Source organism: Siphateles boraxobius, unplaced genomic scaffold, assembly GCF_051911475.1.
Source record: "Siphateles boraxobius isolate OS27281-9 unplaced genomic scaffold, OSU_SipBor_1 86, whole genome shotgun sequence".
Classification (NCBI taxonomy): Eukaryota; Metazoa; Chordata; class Actinopteri; order Cypriniformes; family Leuciscidae; genus Siphateles; species Siphateles boraxobius.
In genome coordinates, this window is record NW_027509215.1 from 8,044,383 (window position 1) to 8,062,286 (window position 17,904).

At 37.4% G+C, this 17,904-nt stretch overlaps 1 protein-coding gene across 2 annotated transcripts in view; it reads left to right on the forward strand.

The window, feature by feature from the left end:
* Positions 1-17,904, forward strand: part of LOC143731314 (CUGBP Elav-like family member 5) — a 224,452-nt gene that overhangs the window by 162,197 nt on the left and 44,351 nt on the right. For both annotated transcript variants that reach the window (XM_077222155.1, XM_077222156.1), the window contains exons 5-6: positions 256-335; positions 13,113-13,271. In XM_077222155.1, the coding sequence (XP_077078270.1) occupies positions 256-335; positions 13,113-13,271 (239 nt within the window). The remainder of the gene's footprint in view (positions 1-255; positions 336-13,112; positions 13,272-17,904) is intronic.

Here is a 17,904-nt window from a genome sequence, read left to right on the forward strand (position 1 = left end):
TCATCAGGGTACAGATGATGTTCAACACTTGAACCGCACTAACAGAGAAATCGCACCAGGGTTCATTTTAATCCAACCAAACATGCCAAGTGTGAACACATCCTTAGAAACAGCAGTGAGTGTGAGTGTTTGTGTGCACGTCTTCTCTCTCATCAGTGTTGCAGAGACACACAGTTCTCTGCAGAAAACCTCCACTGCTGTTCCTCATTATTTCTATGCTTGTGTGTGTGTGTATGTCTGTGTGTGTATTTGCAGGTTGTGCCTTTGTAAAGTTTTCAACACACACCGAGGCTCAGTCTGCCATCAGCGGGCTGCACGGGAGTCAGACCATGCCTGTGAGTACTATACACACATGAAGCTTTATGATCTCGTATTAAGTGAGAGATGACAAGATTTTACTTTTAGACATTTATTCACATGATAAAATTACCTAAAAATACACTTTCTCCAACACATTCATATACATTTTGACCAAAAATGTTGAATGGATATGATATGCCTCAACACATAAACTCTCGATGTCGTTTGTGAACACACACGTTTATGTAACAGCGAGCGCACTCACACAGCTGATGTTGAAGCCAGTGAGCTGCTGTCATGTTGAGCCAATATAAGTGCAAATGGGCTGTTGTCATCCTACCTTCTCTTCTGAATGGAGTACTAGCTTACTACACACTAGTGTACTGCCTAAACCGAGACCAAGACCACGATGTGTTGGAACCAAGACTTTACATCCAATCACATTAAAGGGATAGTTCACCCAAAAATTTAAATTCTGTCAGTAATTACTCGCCCTCATGTTGTTCCAACCCCATAAGACCTTCGTTCATCTTCAGAACACGAATTAAAATATTTTTGATTAAATCTGAGAGCTGGATCACTCCTCCATAGGCTTCTGAGGGATTGAAACTTGTTCAAGACTACAGCATACTGCAGTGCATACTGTTTTTTGTTTGTTTGTTTGTTTGTTTGTTTGTTTGTTTGTTTTTGCGAATAACAAAAATTTGAATCTTCAATTAGGGGGAGATTCTTACCTCTAAATAGGGGTTGTTGTTACCTCTAAACAACATTTTAGAGGTAATTTTATTTATTTTACAGCCTGCTAACAAAAAAGTAGCTAAATAAGGGGCAATATCTTTTAAATGTATCAAAATAACAAACTATATAAACTGTCTTAAAATTTTATCTTAAAACTGCATGTTATTATTTATTTATGTTTTTCATTAATCATAAACCTATGAATTTATTCAAATAAAATATTTAATATTTAACTCACATATGCAAACAATGAGAATCTTAATTAGGGGACTGCATAATATAAATGTTCTACTAATGAAAAGTATAATTAAAGGGCAATATCTTTTTAAATATATCAAAATAACAAACTATGTAAAAACCATCTTAAACTATTCAATATATTTACTATATTATTGTCCAGAAAACGTTTTATTTATTTTAATTTTATTTCATATTTAACTTGCACAAACAATGATGATCCTAATTGGTGGACTGACTGCATAATATTAATTTCAATATTTAATAATCATAAATATTCAGTTTCAGCCTGTTTCCCACAGCTATTTTATGATTTCAGAAGACTTGGATTATAGCTACTTTATGATGGTTTTGCATGAATTTCGAACCGTTACTGCTTTAGTCGCAATAGTTGCACTGAAAGGAACTTCTGTTACAACATTCCTTTTGTGCTTCATGGAAGAAGTTATACAGGTTGGGAATGTCATGACGGTGGATAAATTATTTAGAATTAATAAATTCTAAGAATTTCTGCAGAATTTTGGTAAAAAATCTATTTTGCAGAATTCTACAGGTTTTCCGCCAAAATCAGCACCAAAAAAAAGCTACAGATTGTTCACGGGCCATCTGGGTATTCCTTTCACAGAGAAAAATGTACAGTATATGTATTATGTATGAAATATAGTATGGGCAGTATGCTATTCTGAACATTTCCTTTCTATTCTACAGCTCACACTCTTTTTATCACACTCTGCATGTTTTCCCACCTCTCTCTCTCTCTCTCTCTCTCTCTCTCTCTCTCTCTCTCTCTCTCTCTCTCTCTCTCTCTATCTCACACTCGGAGGTTCAGATGAATAATTCCTCTGCCACACATTGAAAAGACAGATAAAGAGGTGTATTTCACCATCCCCTGAGAGCAGGACAAGAAGTAGAGGGAAAGAAACGGACAGGGAGGGCTAGAGAAGATCAAACTGAGGGAAAACACACTCTGACAGTGTCTAACTGTCGTAGAGAAGGAAGACAGGTAGTGCAGGAATGCTTCTGATGAACCACAGTAAATGTGTGTTTAGAGATCAGCTCAACCTTGAGAGTAATTATCCTCAAATTAAACGTTCAAGGCCGTATCTCACACTTTGCATACCGATAATTAAAGCATCTATATAGTCGACGACGGAATGAAAAATTGAAAGTCGTGTTCCAAAACCTTGTGAGCTGCCTACGTAGGCACCATTTTAAGCCTTAAAGAGGACATATTATGCTTTTTTTACATTTTTAACTTTCTTTAGTGTGTAATCTTGCTGTTTAAGCATGAAAAATGTCTGAAGAATTACAAAGCACAGCGGGAGTTATTCTCTATATCAGTGTCAGTGTTTCTGAACTCCCTGAAACACCTCCATTGTAGTCTTGAGTTTTCTTCCGGGAACGAACAGGTCACAGTATTCCTCATTTAAATAATTCATACGCAGAATAAAGGGGCAGCCCTGGTTGAGTTATTTAGTAGTGTGTTGAAACTCGCGGTTATGGTAAGGGGACATTTCCCAAACACACTTGAAGCGCTTGACCAATCACAACACGCTGCTCTAGCTGACCAATCAGAGCATGTTGTGCTTTTTTGAAGGAGGGGCTTCATAGAGACAGGAACTAAACAGAGCGTTACTGACTGGGAAGAGAAAAGCTGTAACAATGGAGAATAAACATTTTCATTAAACATTCAAGCATGAAAACCTGCTCTAGTAGAGCCCGAAAACAAAATCAAGATTTTGTAAAAGATCATAATAGGGTCTTCTTTAAAATTTGAATGTGACTAGTTTCCTCAAGGTCAGGTAAGTGCGTTTCACAGACTTGCTTTGTGTCAAACAAGTCTATTTTTCCTGAACAAAATTACAAAGCAAATGACTCTTTTAATTTAATCCTGTCCAGATAGCGATGTCTGTGATTACGGTATATTGTTTTCACAAAGCTTCTCCTCATTTATTTTGACTTATTGAATATCTGTTACATTCCTGCCTGGTGCAACTTCATTATGGATTTAGACCTTTTACCAAATGTCTGGGTAAGAACAGCTGGCGGGTTGAGCTCTGATAGCATCCCATCTGACTTAAAAAGATAATTCAATCTGATGTGGAGACTAAATGCTCAAACAGCATTATCAGTTATGATCTTCACTTATATTTACATTTATTGATTTAGCATACGCTTTTATCCAAAGTGACTTACAAAAGAGAACAATAGAAGCAGTTAAACTAAGTCAGACAACAATATGCAAGTGCTATGACCCTTCTCAGTTTAATCTAACAAAATATATGTAATTATTATTATTTTTCTAATAATAACAAATAGAATAGAAGAAAAAGTGTTAGTATTACTGGATCAAGTGCTGCTGAAATAGATGCGTCTTCAACTGTTTCTTGAAAGTGGCTCCGGACTCAGCCGCTCTGGTTGAGTTAGGCAGATCATTCCTCCAGCAGGGAACAGACGTGGTAAAAGTTTGTGAGAGATTGTGTGCCTCTTTGAGATGGCACCACAAGACGACGTTCGCTTGCAGAGCGCAAGTTTCTGGATGGCACATAAGTCTGAAGTAATGAGTTTAGATAAAAGGGAGCAGAGCCAGTGGTTGTTCTGTAGGCAAACGTCAGTGCCTTGAATTTAATGCGAGCGGCAACTGGCAACCAGTGCTATTTTGTGAGGAGAGGAGTGACGTGTGCTTGCTTCGGCTCATTAAAGACCACTCTCGCTTCAGTATTCTGGAGCAGTTGCAGAGGTTTGACAGAGCAAGCTGGAAGACCAGCCAGGAGAGCATTACAATAGTCCTGTATAGAACAAGCGCTTGGACGAGGAGTTGTGTATTCTCTGATAGGAAGGGCCTGATCCTCCTAATGTTGTTCAAGGCTAATCTACACGACCGGGCAGATCTAGCAATGTGGTCTGTGAAGTTCAATTGATCATCAATTACAACCCCAAGGTTCCTGGCTGACCTTGATGGAGTTATGGATGACGAGCCTAGCTGAATGCGGAAGTTGTGATGAAGTGTTGGGTTAGCCGTGACCACAATAGGGTGACCACCATCAAACAAACCAAATGTGGGAATATTATAAGTTTGTGTGGGACAATTTGGGACATGTTACCAAAACTAAAACATAACCTGAAACTGTTATATAATGTTTATCTAACTGAATAAAAACATTTGTATTCTGCCTTTCAGCTGATAAATATTCTTTGTTCTTCAATCCCTTCCAGAAAACACCATTACATCACAATGTAACATAACATGTCTTTATTTTACGTCATTTAAATTCAACATCACTGAGCGCAAAGGCAGCAGCATCATAAGGAGATCACTACTTCTGAAACAGTTCTGACCAAGTCCAACTAAAATCCAACAAAATAAATAATGAATAAATAAAATATAAACCAACATGAATTTAGATCATTGACAGTCTTATATATTAAGAATATATTAAACCAAAAACTTTCATATTTTTTAGAAATGATGTGAATTAAAACAACCACAGCAGGAAACATGTTGATAAATTCTGTTAAATTTAAAATGTTATTTACCGAATTATCCATTTGTTTTCTGACAGAAACACATGGAACGAATCACCGCTCCACATTTTGATTGACAGCCGTCACAGCCCACTAGTGACCGTGTTTACTCCCGTGCTTTCAACCATTGGATAGAATTTTAAAAACGGCTGTTGTATTTGTACTTCTGACGAATCGCTGTTAAATATAGATGAAAAACTACGCCGCAAAAAGAATAAATAAAATGCTCTCTTAAAAAGGCAAAATAACGCATGCACGTTTTCTGAAATGCGGTTCTATATATGTTTTATATATGCTGTTTTATACATTTATATTCATATATGTTTCATATATAAATAAAAAATGAATCACAGACTCCTATTCAAAGTTTGAGGTCAGTAAAAATTCTGCAATTATGCATTAAATTGGTCAAAAGTGACAGTAAAGACATTTATAATGTTACAAAAGATTTCAAATAAATGCTGTTCTTTTGAACTTTCTATTCATCAAATTATCCTGAAAATAAATGCATTGTGGTTTTCACAAAAATATGAAGCAGCACAACTGTTTTCAACAATGATAATAAACAGAAATGTTTCTTTAAGCAGCAAAACAGCAAATTATAATTATTTCTAAAGGATCATGTGACACTGAAGAATGTTCAGCTTTGCATCACAGGAATAAATTACATTATAAAATATATTCAAATAGGCAGTTACTTTAAATTGAAATAACATTTCACAATATTACTGTTTTTACTGTATTTTTTATTAAATAGATGCAGCCTTCTTTCAAAATTTCAACTTTCAAAAACATTAAAAAGTCTTACAGACCCCAAACTTCTGAACGTAAATTAGACAATTCCAGGATGCAATGCGAGAAGCTTGTTGAAAACATCCATCTGAGATGACAGACAGAGCAAGGGAAACTTTGATTATAATTTACATATAGCAATTTATTTTGATGCAGTTGCTTCTAATGTAGTGCATTCAAAACTGGTTACTTTTAGTTGTGAAATTCCATGTGAGTGATGCTGCATGTGAAGGCAGTAGACAGCGAAGAAGCTCACAATCTTTTGGACCAGAGCCAGTGAGAGAGTGTTAAGCTGTACTGAGTTTCAGGGACATTTTAATAGTTCCTCATTACACATTCAGAGCCATGCGTTGAATTAGCAAAGGCCTCATTAACAGCTCAGCCTTGCAGTTTGTTTCAGCCCTGCAGAGCGAAACTTTCCACCATACCAATTTTAGTGCATTAAAATATTTCAGCATCATTTTACAGCTTGTCACAATGATGTTCATTGTCAGATCTCAAACCTGTCCTGACAGTCCAGCTTCTTACAGAGTAGCAACCTTAACAAAAAAAACTTCATTTGACGCTCATGTTTCTTACTACTTCTAAATATTTTAGTGATGTAACGATACAAAATTGTCTGATAACAATGTCCGATTGTTTAGAATCTGCTGCTACAGATGCTGATAATTTGGTGTTCTGCTTTTAAAGGGCACCTATTATGGCCCTTTTTACAAGATGTAATATTGGTCTCGGGTGTCCCCAGAATATGTTTGTGAAGTTTAGCACAAAATACCCCACAATTAATTTATTATAACCATTTGAAAATGTCATTTTTGGGGCCTGTTTTAAAAAGAGCTGTTTTGGTGTGTACCACCTTAAATGTAAATGAGCTGCATATCCCCACCCAGCCTTTGGATGAGGGCGTAACTTGCAAACCTATGGCAATAAACAGTCGGTAGAAGCAGAATGGCTGAGAGTGAGAGACCCGCTGTTTTGTATGGCATTCAGCCGTACATGTTTGAACCGGAATCAGACCCAGATGATGAGAGACTCCGGCAGAAGAAACACAAATGAGAATGGACCAGGACGTCTCAGAATGGTTATTTGATACATGTATGTACTTATAGAGTTGTAATCGCATCCCCTTTGCAATTATGGATGTGCAACACACACACAGACACACACAAACTGCAACGTTGGCGCAATTTTTTGAAACTACAAACACAAATACTGTGATAACGTTTGCTACGTATAAACGAAATTACATTTATGCGAGGGACTTGTTGCGTCATGTTTACATTACTTGTCGTACAGGTGCTTATGTGGCAAATGTGAGAAGATGGCTACAGAACAAGAAAATATATGCTGTAGGGAGATAGAACAGGTATTCATTTATTTACATTTGTAATTAAAGCTAGACGTAACGCAGTTGTGCACGTCTGTCGCCATGGTTACTGACAGTACGAGCGGAAACCAGGGATAATACATCATTGACAAGCGACAATGACCACGGACGAGACATTATTTAAAATTGGAATTTCTCTGAAATTAGAAATCTTTGGGAACTTTTGGGATATTGTAAGTACACAACTGCAGGAAATATATCACACTGTGCAAGTGATATTTGGATATTTTATTACAAAAATCTTACATATTGTACATTTAATGATTAATGATAATGATTATTTTAGAAAATGATACTCATAAACTCACATTAACTAAATTCTGAATATTAAATTAAGATTTCTAAATCTTTTGGATGTTCTTAATTCACAATGACATGAACTGAATTCTAAAATCCTCCTGTTTTGCTCACAATCACTCATAATTTCCCTTGATTAAAGGCGCAGTAAGTGATTTCTGAGAAACTCTGTTGAAAGTGGATCGGACAGAGAAGCACAACACACTTGTGGCCAATCAGCAGTAGGGGAGGGGGGGGTGTACAAACATTATGGGGGAGGAAAGAGAGTGAACCAATCAGCAGTAGGGGGTGTGTCCGTTCATGATGCGGGAGGAGAGAGAGTGAGCCAATCAGCAGTAGGGGGTGTGTCCACTCATGATGGGGGAGGAGAGAGAGTGAGCCAATCAGCAGTAGGGGGTGTGTCCACTCATGATGGGGGAGGAGAGAGTGAGCCAATTAGCAGTAGGGGGTGTGTCCACTCATGATGGGGAAGGAGAGAGAGTGGGCCAATCAGCAGTAGGGGGTGTGTCCATTCATAATGGGTTAGGAGAGAGAGTGAGCCAATCAGCAGTAGGGGTGTGTCCACTCATGATGGGGGAGGAGAGAGAGTGAGCAAATCAGCAGTAGGTGGTGTGTCCGTTCATGATGGGGGAGGAGAGAGAGTAAGCCAATCAGCAGTAGGGGGCGTGTCCACTCATGATGGGGAGGAGAGAGAGTGAGACAATCAGCAGTAGGGGGTGTGTCCACTCAAGATGGGGGAGGAGAGAGAGTGGGCCAATCAGCAGTAGGGGGCGTGTCCACTCATGATGGGGAAAGGGAGAGAGTGAGCCAATCTGTGTGCACGATCTGCATGAGCTATGTCTATGTATGTGCGTTACAATGCAGCAGCGCATTAGTTTAGAGCGGCTATTAACTTGCGTGTACAATTAGCGGTCAGGTTCTCATCGGTCATTCCTGACCGGAAAATGTTCTGTTTTGAATTTCTACTGTCTTTGTACAATGTAAAAATCGGCCACGATGCAGAAAAAGAGTGCTCAGCAATAAAGGGGTGAAACCCTAAAACATTAAGAGTGCAAAACAGACACACGCGCACACACACACACACACACACACACACACTTATACACACACTTATACACACACACACCAATTAATTGTGATCGAAAAATGTGATCTTGAATTTTTAAAAAGTACAACTTCATCGGAATCTCACGAAACTTGGTGACTTTTATGGCTTTTCTATTTGGAATGTTAACACAAAAAAATTGAGGGCATGATTCCAGCAGGCTAAGTAATCATAAAAACAAAAGTCACACTTGCTCTCCCATCTCTGCCATAATAATTAATAAAGGCTGGTTTCTAAACTACTTTTTCCTGCATTAATGTTCATGGGTAGTCTAAATGGGTTCCATTCAGACCTTAATAGTAAATAGTTTACTGTTATATGTCAACAAGATTCAACAAGACATTTTCACCTGCTATACCCAATGTTTAGAACTGTTTGGGTAATTATGCAAATTAGCTAATACGTAATTATATTATGCACCGTTTGTCCATGTTAAGAAACAATTTCAAAAAACTTGTAATACATTTTTTGTTTGTCTTGATGTAAGTAATCAACTCAGTAATTTTCATGGTGATATCTAAAGGTTAAAATTTTTACCCTTTTCACGTGAGAAAAAGAATGAATAGGCGTATGAATGGGATATATTTGGGTCTTTTTCGAAACTTTCCCCTAATGGAATTCTTCAGGGCTTTTTTTTCCTTACTCTGGACATATTGAGGATACAAAATCAGTTGAGTTTGCTTCTGTTGCAATTTGTTCAAGGTTGACCCCCATTTTGGCTTAAAATGACTGGACTATAAGCAATCGGCTGATGTCTGATCATAGTGAATCAATACTGATTATTGGCCCATATATTGGTGCATCCCTAACAGAAATGCTAATTCATAATAAAGTGGCAGTGGCGTGTGTCTTTGTGTAGGATGCACACATAGAGTACGAGACATTAATGGCCTGCGCCCTTCAGAGTGCTCACTTCAGTGATGCTCACTCTCACTTATAATCTGCATTGAAGTGCTTGTGTAGGCTAATGATCAGGCATTACAAAGGCATTACAAATCCCCAGAGGTACAGACCTTCAGGGTCTCTCTCTCTCTCTCTCTCTCTCTCTCTCTCTCTCTCTCTCTCAGATGAGGGGAATATTCTGGCCTTTAGGGATGAAAGGTCAAGTGGTGCAGTAAATCATCAAGAGCCTTTTAATGTGTGTGTGCGTGTGTGTGTGATTGTGTGATGTTGCACTGCACTTTTTATAAGCACCAAGAAAGTGAAAGAAAATGTAAACGATGATTACCTGTATGATTTTCTTTCTGTGGAACATAAGATTTGATCTGGTTTATGGTCTTTTGGATGCAGTTACAACAAAAGAGGACTGATGCTAAGGGTGACCACCATCAAACAAACCAAAAGTGGGACGATTATAAGTTTGTATGGGACATGTTATCAACACTAAAACATAACCTGAAACTGTTATATAATGTTTATCTAACTTAATAAAAACATTTGTATTCTGCCTTTCAGCTGATAAAAATTCTTTGTTCTTAAAGGATTAGTGTTATGAGGTTGAGGAGAGATGAACCCAATCGCAAACAGTATGCAATTAAACTGGATTTATTTAGACAAAACAGGGAAAACAAAACCCACGATGGGGCAAAACAGAGACAAAACAAACGAGAGATAATTAAACTAGAAAACACTTGACAAGACTAGACTATAAACTAACAGCAAATTCAAGATAAAGACGTTCTTCTTAAACAAAGTACTCACTAGGAGAAACTCGCTAGGAGAAACACGCTAGGAGAAACTCGCTAGGAGAAACTCGCTAGGAGAAACTCACTAGGAGAAACTCGCTAGGATAAACACGCTAGGAGAAAATCGCTAGGAGAAAATCGCTAGGAGAAACTCACTAGGAGAAACTCGCTAGGAGAAACTCGCTAGGAGAAACTCGCTAGGAGAAACTCGCTAGGAGAAACACGCTAGAAGAAACACGCTAGGAGAAACTCGCTAGGAGAAACTCGCTAGGAGAAACTCGCTAGGAGAAACACGCTAGGAGAAACACGCTAGGAGACACACGCTAGGAGAAACTCGCTAGGAGAAACTCGCTAGGAGAAACTCGCTAGGAGAAACTCGCTAGGAGAAACACGCTAGGGGAAACACGCTAGGAGACACACGCTAGGAGACACACGCTAGGAGAAACTCGCTAGGATAAACACGCTAGGATAAACACGCTAGGAGAAACACGCTAGGAGAAGCACACTAGGAGAAACACGCTAGGAGGAAATCGCTAGGAGAAACTCGCTAGGAGAAACTCGCTAGGAGAAACACGCTAGGAGAAACTCGCTAGGAGAAACTCACTAGGAGAAACTCACTAGGAGGAAATCGCTAGGAGAAACTCGCTAGGAGAAACTCGCTAGGAGAAACACGCTAGGAGAAACACGCTAGGAGAAGCACACTAGGAGAAACACGCTAGGAGGAAATCGCTAGGAGAAACTCGCTAGGAGAAACTCGCTAGGAGAAACTCGCTAGGAGAAACTCGCTAGGAGAAACTCACTAGGAGAAACTCACTAGGAGAAACACGCTAGGAGAAACTCACTTGGAGAAACTCACTAGGAGAAACTCGCTAGGAGAAACACACTAGGAGAAACTCACTAGGAGAAACTCACTAGGAGAAACACGCTAGGAGAAAATCGCTAGGAGAAACACGCTAGGAGAAACTTGCTAGGAGAAACACGCTAGGAGAAATTCGCTAGGAGAAACTCACTAGGAGAAACTCACTAGGAGAAACTCACTAGGAGAAACACGCTAGGAGAAACACGCTAGGAGAAAATCGCTAGGAGAAACTCGCTAGGAGAAACACGCTAGGAGAAACTCGCCTGGGAGAAACTCGCTAGGAGAAACTCGCTAGGAGAAACTCGCTAGGAGAAACAATGAACCGGCACTGGACAGCAAACACAAGGGGATTAAATAGAACACTAATGACGAGGACAGGTGAAGCCGACTAGACAATAATGACAGGACAAGGATAACAAGGGGGCGGGGTAACGTAACAAGACAACACAAGCACATGGCCGAACACTAAGCCATGTGCTTGCAAAAACATGATTCTGTCATGATCCTGCCTCACGACTAGGGAAAATCAAGGGCAAGAGGGCAGAACCATGACAATTAGTTCACCTCAAAATGAAAATTCTAATAATTTACTCACCCCAATGCCATCCAAGATATCCATGTCTTTCTTTCCTCAGTGGAAGAGAAATTAAGTTTTTTGACAACCAGCGTTTTGAAATCCAAATCAATGCAGTTTCAAAGGTCTTTGAAGTGCTTAAACGGACTGTGCACGATCACAGCTGAGGAGGAGGGTCTTATCTCGGAAACTATGGGTCATTTTCAAAAAAAAAAAAAAAAAAAAAATATATATATATATATATATATATATATACAGTATATACTTTTTAACTACAATTGTTCGGCTTGACCTGATCTGCCATGCGCCAGGAACTACATCATCACGTTGAAAGGTCACGCTCGATGTCGCCGGCGTTGCCGGAAGTATACCGTCTCACTGTTTACAAAGCGACCGTGCAAAGGAGGATAGTTCAAATTGTATTGGTCGCTTTGTCCTGAGAAGCTTTGTAAAAGCATTGAAATATGTTTTTTACTCCCATCTCATATTTTTTCCATCATCATGTCCTGTTAGGGGCTCCATATGTTGCAGGGCCATCCTATTGCATTTTTTGCCTAAAATATTAATCAATTTTCATGCCGCATGGTTTTTAATGCAGATGTACCCCACTTAACACAAACTTTTCAACCACTTGACAGGCAAATGCCCCCCCCAATCGTGTTTTCTCAACCTCACGTTGAAATAAAGTGTATCTATATATTTCTAAATTAGCAATTTTAAGTATTAGTATATACATTTACTTATTCTCCTTGACATAAAATACAAATTATTGTGATACATATTTAAATTAAAGTAGTTAACGTCCCTTAAACTCCAGTCGACTCTGTTACATTGGTGCTATTTCCCCTTTAAAATCCTAAAGATATGCCCTAAATTACATGACTTGCTAGAGGTGACATCATTTAATTTTAGGAAAAGCAACTCAGTCATAAAGTTCTCTCTTCTCCCCATTTTTAGGAGACTTTTCGGTCCCACTTTATATTAAGTGGCTTTAAGTACTATGTACTTACATCGAAAAATAAGTACAAAGTACTTATTGTGTTGATGTTGTATTGTAAAACACTTTTGCTGCTATTGAGATGTGATACGGTTGAGGTTAGGGTCAGGTGTGGTGGTATGGGTCGGTTTAAGGTTGGGTTAAGGTGTAAGGGAAGGGTTAACTGTAATTACAAATATAATTACATAAATTAATCACAGCTGTAATTACATGCAGGTATTTTCAAAATATAAGTACAATGTAAAAACATGTATATACACAATAAGTCCATTGTATCAAATTATTAATTCCAATGTAAGTGCATAGTACTTAAAGCCACTTAATATAAAGTGGGACCAAATAGGGTAATATTTTATGTAAAATTCTTCCTAAATGTTAATCTTCTGCTAGCATGTTGTTCTTTCCTAGCTAGTAATGGGCTTCATAGCTCAAAACGTCCACCCTGTTACACATTGTACTGTAAATATGGCATGTAACGTGTGTTTGTATGATTCTCCCTCTGACAATTGAATTTTTACAATGTTTCCTGCTAACCTGCTCAGTCCAAAACCCACCAAACTGTAGAACGACCCTGCAATGTTACTGATGTGTACAACTGTTCTCGTGTCTCTCGCAGGGAGCTTCGTCGAGTTTGGTGGTAAAGTTCGCTGACACCGATAAAGAGAGGACCATACGCCGCATGCAACAGATGGTGGGCCAGTTTGGCATCTTCAACCCCACCGTGGCCCTGCCGTTCAGCACCTACAGCAACACCTACAGTACTTACACACACGCGGTGAGCACACACAACACGCATTACACAATCAAAGTCTAAGAGCCTCAGATTAATGAACGCTGTCCTTGTCTCGAGACGTTTTTCACTATGCTGAATAATGCATTAACATCATTTCAATTCCTGACCCATGAATACTTGCAGAAAAACGCACGAGTTCCTGGGCAATTTGAACTCTTGCTCCCATCGGACTCTTCAGAATATAAGTAACAGGAATCAAATTGAACCTGAGTGCCGTTTTTACGGTTTATTTGCATTTTGAATATTTGGCTTTGATTATAAAGGACACTCTCATAACCTGTGGTTTTGAGTTCGTGTGATTGCTGTAGAGCTGAGTGAATATATTTAAGGTGATTTATGAATATAACCAACATGCACTTTTTATTTGGCCATTAAGTTTCCTAAAGACAAAGTCAAACTTCCATGTCCTGTGACTTACAAGTATTAAGTCCAAGTTTTTAATAGCTTTTCTTATTTAAACTTTAGTAAACATGGCATTAGAGTTGGTAAATTTATTTAATTTCTATATTAATCAGTTCAAATGGTCAATTCGAGTAAATCAGTTCAAAACTCTGATTCGATAAATTGTTCGCTTCAATCAATCAATCAATTAAAAAAATGCACAGAAGTCTGCATGTAACAGTTTTTAATGGACTTTGTATGATTATTTGGGTGCATATAAATGAAAATGATGAAACATCTCTCTTCCTTGTCTCGTTTGGTGGAAAACATGATTATTTTTAATGTTGTTTTACTTCTTACGTTAATCATTTAAATCAGCTTGGCAGTCACGACTGTGTCATTGAAATGATGGTTCCTTTTAAGCCATTTCAGAGAAAATACATAAATGTAGAGATATATATATATCAAATATTATCAAAAGGCTGAAAAATATCAAGATGATTTTTATTAGCTTCATCATCCTGGCCTACTTCGGCACTTTTAACGTGGTTGGAAAAGCCAAACGCGTCTTTGAGTAATTCATCTTCTTTAGATGAATCCCAGTTCATTTACGGAATGGATAATGTATTCAAAGCACATGGATCTCTGTGCATATTCATAAGCGTATTACTTGAAACGATAACGGCATTAGATACAGATCTGATAGTGTGGAAGTTAGCCGCTATTTTAAATACTTTTTAGCTCATGCGTCTCACAGAAAGTGGGAAGTTTGAGGATCCGTATCACGTGTCAGACGGGCTCTATATATAGCATATACCCTGCAGGCCTTCGGTTTTAATTACACTGCGCTGAAGTGTGTGCATATGTGTGTGTGACATTTCAAACTACAGCTTTGATTTTATAATCCATATGATCCTTCGCCACAACCGCGTGCGCCTCCTCGCCATGTTAGCAGCTTGCTGCTTATTATCCTGTTAGTGCGTGAACATACTGGGATATCTGTGTGCAATTCCTTCTGTGACGTCTAAACATGGAGCCAACAGAAGGAAAACCCCCAGGTATCCCATCATCCACCTGTTCTGTGTCCCTGTACACAGTAAATACAACCACACATGTATAAAAACAAACAAAATCTGAATTGTGCACACAGATAACTGAGGCATGCTATCAACTGCATGAACACAAATGCTCTCCGTTGCATCACAGAATGTGTTTTCTCATTGCATTCTCAGGAGCAGTCCACATGGAATTCAGTCTTATTTTACTCATTAAAATAATATTTTTAATTTTTTTAATTTTTTAAATTAGATTTTATTTTTATATTTTCTGGTTTAATTTGAATTTTAATTAAGGTTTTACTGATTTTGTTGTGTTCACTTTTTTAAATGACTATAATTTTTATTAAGTATTAGTTTTTTTAGTTTTAGTTATTTTGGTACTTCAACCTAAAATAAACGAAAATGAGAAATATTGTCTTGGCAACTAGCTTGAATAAAATTAGTTTTTTGTATTTAATATGAATATTCATATATTTATATTAATATATAGATTGATTATTTAAAATAAATATGACTATAATTTTTTAAGTATTAGTTTTTTGTTTGTTAAAGTTTAAGGTTGTTTTATATGTAATATTAATAAGTTAATACTATATTTAATATAAACATTACTTTTTTATTAATTATTAGTTCTTAGTTTTAGTTATTTTAGTAATTCACCCAAACTAAGTGAAGAGAGATGTATTTTCTTGTCAACTAGCTATTTAAAATGTAAAAATATGTATGTATTTATTTATTTATTTAATTTGAATATTAATATAGTAATTTTATATTTAACATTTAAATTGCATATGTCTATATCATTTTATTAAGGTTTTTTGTTTTTTGTTTTTTATATTTAAAATAAATATGTAAATGTAATAATTTTATATTTAATAAATATAAAATGGACTATATCAGTTTTATTAAGTATTAGATTTTAGTTTTTAGTTTTACTTATTTTAGTACTTCAACTTAAAGTAAATAAAAATGAGAAATATTGTCTTGGCAAATAGCTGAAATAAAATTGATACTTTTTTTATTTAAATGAATATTAATATATTAATTTAATATTTCATGTAAATATGACTGTATACTTTAAATAAAGTATTATGTTTTTGTTTTAGTTTAAGTTTATATAAGTTTTATATTTAATATAAATATATAAATGTATATTTTATATTTAATAAATATAAATTGACTATAACGTTTTTATTAAGTATTAGATTTTAGTTCTTGACAACTAGCTGAAATACATTTTTTTTAAGTTTAAGCTTTTTTATATTCAGTTTTATTTATTTATTTTTTATTTGTTATTTTGTTTTGTGTTAGTTAACGATAAATACACATTTTTCTAAGGCGAGTTTTCTCTTTCGGGTCAGTTACTGTCAGAATCTTACTGAGCAACTTAACATTAGTTAAAATGACAATACCTACACCAATAGTAACACATCATCTGGTGTAATGCCACAGATCATTCACGTGTGCATGCAAGCATAGAGTATTTCCATTCTAGACAAACGAACAGTACAATACAGAGCACATACACACACAAACCCAGTTCTCTCAGCAGGTTCTAACTCTTGCTAGTAACCTGACTGATTTAAATTGCATGTGGATTATTTAAATGGGAATGAGTAGCACTTCAAACATTGCCTTAAATCGTGAAATCCTACCCTAGGGGAAACAAACAAACACACACTCACTCTCTCTCACACACACACACACACACACACACACACACACACACACACACACACACACACACACACACACACACACACACACACACACACACACACACACACACACACTAAGTGAAATAGACTATTCATTTTGGTCATAGTGTGATACGGCAGCACACAGGAACTGTTAGGATTATACATCCTGCCAACAGCATTTGCATAATGGCATGAGAGCTTTTTAGGAAGATTTCCACACGGTCTGCAATCATGGTTCTTCTTGTCAGCAGTTTGGGTTGAGTTGGTTGAAAAGTGTGCTGTGGTTTCAGAACCATTTCATAAAGATTGCCAACTCTGACACAGTGAAGGGTGCAAAAGAAGACAGAATAATATAGAGTAGAATAGAACAGATCCGCATAGAATTGAACAGAGCCATATAGAATCTAACAAAGCAGAGTCACAGAATACAACAGAACAGAAAATAACCATTTACACCAGGGGTGTCCAAACTTGATCCCAGAGTTTCACTTCAACAGGCCAGTTTCTATATGCCTAGTAACAGCTGAGCTGAGTCCTTCAAGGATGCAGCCTGTGAATTGGGACACATCTCGGAGCTAAACTCTTCAGGACAGTGGTCCGCTAGGATCTAGTTTGGACAGCCTTGATGTACATTAATCGCCCACTTTATTAGGTACAGATGTTCAACTGCTTGTTAATGCAAATATCTAATTAGCCAATCACATGGCAGCAACTCAATGCATTAAGGCATGTAGAGATGATCAAGACGATCTGCTGGAGTTCAGACTGAGCATCAGAATGCGGAAGAAAGGATTTAAGTGAGTTTGAACGTGACATGGTTGTTGGTGCCAGACTGAGTATTTCAGAAACTGCTGATCTACTGGGATTTTCACACACAGCCATCTCTAGGGTTTACAGAGAATTGTCAGAAAAAAAGAAAATATCCAGTGAGTGGCAGTTCTGTGGGTGAAAATGCCTTGTTGATGCCAGAGGTCAGAGGATAATGACTAGACTGGTTCAGCTGATAAAAAGACAACAGTAACTCAAATAAGCACTTGTTCCCCGAAGTCTGCAGGAGAGCATCTCTGAACACACAACACGTCAAATCTTGAAGCAGAAGAGCTCTAGCAGCAGAAGACACACACAGGAGGCGTCACTCCGTGTGCTCAGCTGAGAACAAAAACTGAGGCTATAACTCGAACAGGCTCACCAATGTCGGACAATAGAAGATCCATTTCAAGAGTCTCCATTTCTGCTGTGACATTCAGATGATAGAGTCAGAATTTGGTGTAAACAACATGAAAGCATGGATCAATCCTGCCTTATGTCAACGGCTCAGGCACAAAGCTCACATCATCTGAAACTGGTTTCTTGATCATGACAGCGAGTTCACTAAACTCAAACTGCCTCCACAGTCTCCAGATCTAATAGAGAATTTTTGAAATGTGGAGGAACGGGAGATTCACATCATGGATGTTCATCCGACAGCCAATCTGC